At 38.7% G+C, this 5000-nt stretch overlaps 1 protein-coding gene across 3 annotated transcripts in view; it reads left to right on the top strand.

The window, feature by feature from the left end:
* LOC138017821 (vascular endothelial growth factor receptor 1-like) overlaps positions 1 to 5000 on the top strand; it is a 60343-nt gene that overhangs the window by 17409 nt on the left and 37934 nt on the right. For 2 of the 3 annotated variants that reach the window (XM_068864812.1, XM_068864811.1), the window contains exons 5-7: positions 1600 to 1917; positions 2871 to 3176; positions 3685 to 3878. In XM_068864812.1, coding sequence (XP_068720913.1) covers positions 1600 to 1917; positions 2871 to 3176; positions 3685 to 3878 — 818 coding nt within the window. The remainder of the gene's footprint in view (positions 1 to 1599; positions 1918 to 2870; positions 3177 to 3684; positions 3879 to 5000) is intronic. The other variant, XM_068864810.1, reaches the window with a different exon arrangement.

Raw genomic sequence — 5000 nt, 5'->3', positions numbered from 1 at the left:
CTTAGGGTAAGTAGTTTTATAGTTCTATTTAAATATGGTATAAATAAACTATTTTCAATTGTTGAACATCTGTTGAATTTTCATCGTATCGTTCATAACTGCAGCAGCGAGGTGAGGGCAATTCAAGCTTATCCCATTGACCCCTGGGAGTGAGACTTGACAGATTTTACTCTGTCTAACACCAGATGATTTTACCCGTCAACTGGGGGCAACCGTCAGTGTTTGAGGTGTCAATGGGTTAAACAGTCAAAAATTTTGTCCCCTCCATTAGAAAGGAAAAAAGGCTGGATTGAATCTTGGGAAAGAGTATCTCCAGTAACATTAATGGCTAGGACTTGTAATATTCCCTCTTGATAGTAAGAAATTCCCATTGAAAATTTGACTACGAAAATTAAGAAAGCTATGATTTTACAGGATTTCGTGATTACTATATAAAAATGTGTATTTTAAAGTGGTACTATGATCAATCTTGAACACTAAGTGACCCAAGTTTTAAGCCTTAATTCGAAAAGGCACTTGTTTATTTTAACTGGAATTTCCTATTTAATGGTCTGCCATCACGAACTTAGTCCCTTCCATTAAAAAGGAAAAAATGCTGGATTGAATCTTGGGAAAGAGTATATCCAATAACATTAATCACTAAGGATTTATTAGTGTAATATTCCCTCTTGATAGTAAGAAATTCCCATTGACAATTTGAGTACAAAAAGTAAGAAAGCTATGATTTTACATGATTTCATGATTACTACATGTATATACAATAAAAAAATGTGTGTTTTATGATTTAAAGATGACTTAACGTTTGCATTTGAAAGCAATCAAAAAAAAATTAGCATAGTTTTATTTAACCCAAGGGAAAAATTGTTTATTAAAAAAAAGACCCACTTTCAAGGTTATAGACTTTTAAGTTTTTGGTCGTGTGATAACAAGCATGATCTTCTGATGTCATCAATCATTAATTCCGGTATTAATAACCTAGGGTTGTGTTGTAGAATTAGTTCTGTGCAGCAAACAGTTTTTAGCAAAGTGCTGTCTTCATCAAAAATTACTTACTTTTGTCTTCATATATGGAAAGTGTGTTTACTTATCACTTTGATTCAAGCGGATAACTGTTTACCGGTACTTTAAGTTCTATTTAATACGCCGCTCTTTTAACTAACTTCAAAATCGTGAGAGAGCTGCATCAGGGAAAAAGTGACATCAAATACTCAGTGGCCTTAGGAATGTACAGTTTCTGTACACAACTGATCGTGGTGGCACTTTAGGTTATATCACAAACAATAACATCCTAGAAAGTTCTTTTGGTCATGCGAGAGAAAATAGCCCATTTTCGAGTTCCTGCGTGCCTCAGTTTCAAATGGAAATGAGTTGCGTATTTGTGTGCAAATCAAACTCATTTCCCTTGCAATAGTTGAGCACCAAGACTCACTTCGAAACCGAGGCAAACAGCAACGCGGAAATGACCTATTGCTATTCTGGATGTTAATTTGCCTTTGTACACCATAACTAAGTCTTATCAATATTTGAAAAGGAGGATATGTTTGTGTACCAAGCATCTAATTTTTTTTATTAAAGCTACTGCCATTTTTATCACTTCAGCCAAACCAGTTTTGGAGAAGCCTTCAACATTCTGGCCATCAGATCATGTGCCTTGTGTAGTCAATCATTCCAATCCACTCCCAACCTTCCACTGGCAGTTTCAGGATTTTTTGTGTCTGCAAACTGATCTTGGATGTGAACCATTCCCCAATAAATGGCAAGATGTGCCTGCCAACTTTACAGTTTATCCTCCTGTTGCCATGGCAACCAACAAGAGTACCCTCAGCATCCCCACAGCTTTTCCACTTAGTTTTTTCCGTTGCACCGTTAAAAATGTTATGGGATCTGACGATTGGTCTCTGGCATACTTCGCAAATGGTAAGTTGAGAGAAACAACTGCGATTTGCTCTTAGCTAAGAGATTTGACATTCGAGTTCGTGGGCTGGGATTTTTATTGGAGTCTGGTGGACTGCTCGCTCCAAGTTGGTTGCTAGGTCAGTTCTGTCACTTTGGGCCCCTTCCACATGTACCCAGACATTCTTGAATCTGCAACTTAATTTGTAATCTGCTTATTACAAATTTCCATGTCTACACGTAACATATTCAAATTGAATTTGCCCGTCCACACGTATCTGGATTCGTTGCAGTATCCAGGACTCCTCTGTGACTATTTTTAGCAGAGCATGTACCATCAGGTGTCCGAGTTGGCGACAAGATAAGTGCTAGCATTTTGCTTAGTGGCCATATATTTATAGCCTTGAAAATATCTGGATTTGACTGTTCAGGTGGTTCCAAATTCTTCACAGATTCAAAACTTTCCACTCTGGAAAGCACATTAAAAAAAACATTACGGATTTGCATGATGGATTTGCCAGGTTTGTGTGAATGGAAGGTGTATCCACAAAGAAAAATAAGTAGATTAAAAAATTTTCTGGATATGTGTGGACGGGGCGTAAAGAGTGTCAGACAAACACTGTTTATTGGCATGCATTGCTTTAACTTTCCTGCAAGGTGGTAAACAGCCAAAAGGGCATAATCTACAAAGTTTGCTTTTACCAATCTAACATCTAAGAAGGAAGAGAAATGCAGCAATTATTTGTCTGTTTTAGTTTTTATATGATTGTGAAGCATAGAATTGAGTACTTGTGTTCTTGTCAGCATAGGATGTTACATGTACCTTGTAAACAGTAGATGAATTTGAATAGAAAATCACATGTTTTGCTCTAACTTATCCAATCAGAATCAAATATTTCAAATTAGTCATCTGCAAGTGTACCATGAGGTAAAATTGATGTATTCCTTACAGTTTTGTGTGTTCATTTCAATCTAAGGAGAGGGTGATCCAATAAAACTGATGGCTTCAGCAGACAAATATGATGTAGGTCAAACCTTAGAACTCCATTGCATGTTTCTGTGGAATGAGTCTCAGATAGATTGGTACAAAGACAATCAGCGGGTAACATCTGCTAATGATACCAGAATGTCCATATCGCAGCGGGCTGAGTCTAATGGAATTTGGACTCAGTTATTGGTTGAAAGACTTAAAGCAAATGACACAGGGATGTACAGTTGCTCCACACAAGATGCAAGAGGTCGAAAATGGAATGCGTCCAAGTTTATAACAGTTAGAAGTACCGGTAAGTGTCAAAGTTAATGATGTTCACATCAAAAGCACTGGTTTTACTGATAAAATAAAATGAATTGGTGCTTTATAGTACTTTAGTACTGGGAGGCGCGGTGGCCTCATGGGCAGTGCGCTTGACTCCGGATTGAGTGGTCCGGGTTCGGGGCCTGGCTGGGGACATTGTGTTGTGTTCTTGGGCAAGACACTTTACTCTCACAGTGCCTCTCTCCACCCAGGTGTATAAATGGGTACCGGCGTAATGCCGAGGAGAGAAGGCAGCAACCATCCTGTGTCTACAGGACAACGTGACCCCAAAGTTGATGTGTTGAAAATAGTAGCTGTAGATGAAGGTGACTTTGGAATGTATGTCTGTGTGGCTGAAAATTCCGTTGGAAAGGCTAATGCCAGCATAACATTAGGTAAAGTAGGTGAGTTATTCTTTGCTTGAAGAAGAGATGTAACATTACAGTAAAACACCAGGAAATTAACCCGCCATTTACAATTTATATTTCTCATTTAAGTTGCAGACCCCCCTGTCTCATACTTCAGGAATAAAACCCAGATATTGAGTGAAGATGCTGTTATAGGCATTTCCGTAGTAGCTGGCATCATATTTCTTTTGCTTCTGGTGGCCATTGCTGGCATTTATCACCAGAGACAGGAAATTCTTAAGTATCGCAGTCAGTTTCTCCCAGAATTCCTTGAGGAACCCCAGGTAAGCTTAAAAGGTACTTGCATTGGGCCATTCCATTTTTTATCTACACCCTCATCCCCCTCCCCCCCATTGAGGAACTCTCTGCTTGTACCCCTTCGCTTTTTTAGCTCGAGTGAGTTTCGACGGCTAGAGAAAACAGAAAAAAAAACAGAAAATTTACTTCGCCTTCACCAACCACCCCCACAAAAAAAAAACCAAAATATTTCCCAACCCCCTCCCCCCTCCAGAAATCCTCGACCGTCAATAGGGAGGTTGCAGATAAAAAATGGAATAGCCCATTCTGTTTGCTTACAAAAACCAAGAGAGTCTCCTAAGACAAACAGCGTTTTTTCAGCGGCGAGTGTGTGACTGATATTATTGCAATGTGACATTGATGTCTTTTTGTGGCCGTTCCTTGACTGATCAATCGCTACATATATTCTACATATTGTAACACAGGGCTTGAAATTAACTTTTTCGCTCAGGAGCCAGCTGGTGACTAATGGGAAAAATTTGGTCGCCAGATCGTAAATTTTGGTCGCCAACTTATTTAATATATGTCTTACGTAAGAACATGATTTTAAATGTTACTTTGCAGGCAAGGAAAGTCATAATTATTTAACAGCAAGGAAAAAACAGCACTGGAAAGGAACTCTAAATCCACTGTTGTTTTCGGCTTTTGTCTTTAGTGTGGTGGTGGTGGTGTTCTTTACGGTTATTTGAAATGGAGCGAAGCACATAACGTTTTTAAGTCCGTGTTTCTCATAGCAAGGAAAATATAAATCCTTTATCCTTGCTTATCACCTCTTCAAAACGTAGCTATAATTCTTTATTCTCCTATATAGTTACAGCTTGCGTAGCAAGCGAGTAAACGCAATACTACAATTGCTTGGCCTAGGCCCCCACACAACCACAATTCTCGTACCAGTCTCTGACCGGGATAAAATAAAAGGAGCTGCTCGTACGGTTTCAGTAGCCTCTAGGATCAGAGGAACTTTGTTTCTTAAAGTACTTTTCTATCGATATTTATCTCCATTTATTAATCACCTTGTGTAGTCAATTTTTGTATAGGTGTCCACTTTCTAACAGAGGGGACAAGTTTTCTAACCTACTTTACGTTAAGTGTACAGGTTGCTTTTTGAG

Source organism: Montipora capricornis, chromosome 9 (genome assembly GCF_036669925.1).
Source record: "Montipora capricornis isolate CH-2021 chromosome 9, ASM3666992v2, whole genome shotgun sequence".
NCBI lineage: Eukaryota > Metazoa > Cnidaria > Anthozoa > Scleractinia > Acroporidae > Montipora > Montipora capricornis.
Note: the sequence above shows the minus strand (reverse complement) of the source record. Positions and strands in the feature narration are given on the sequence as shown.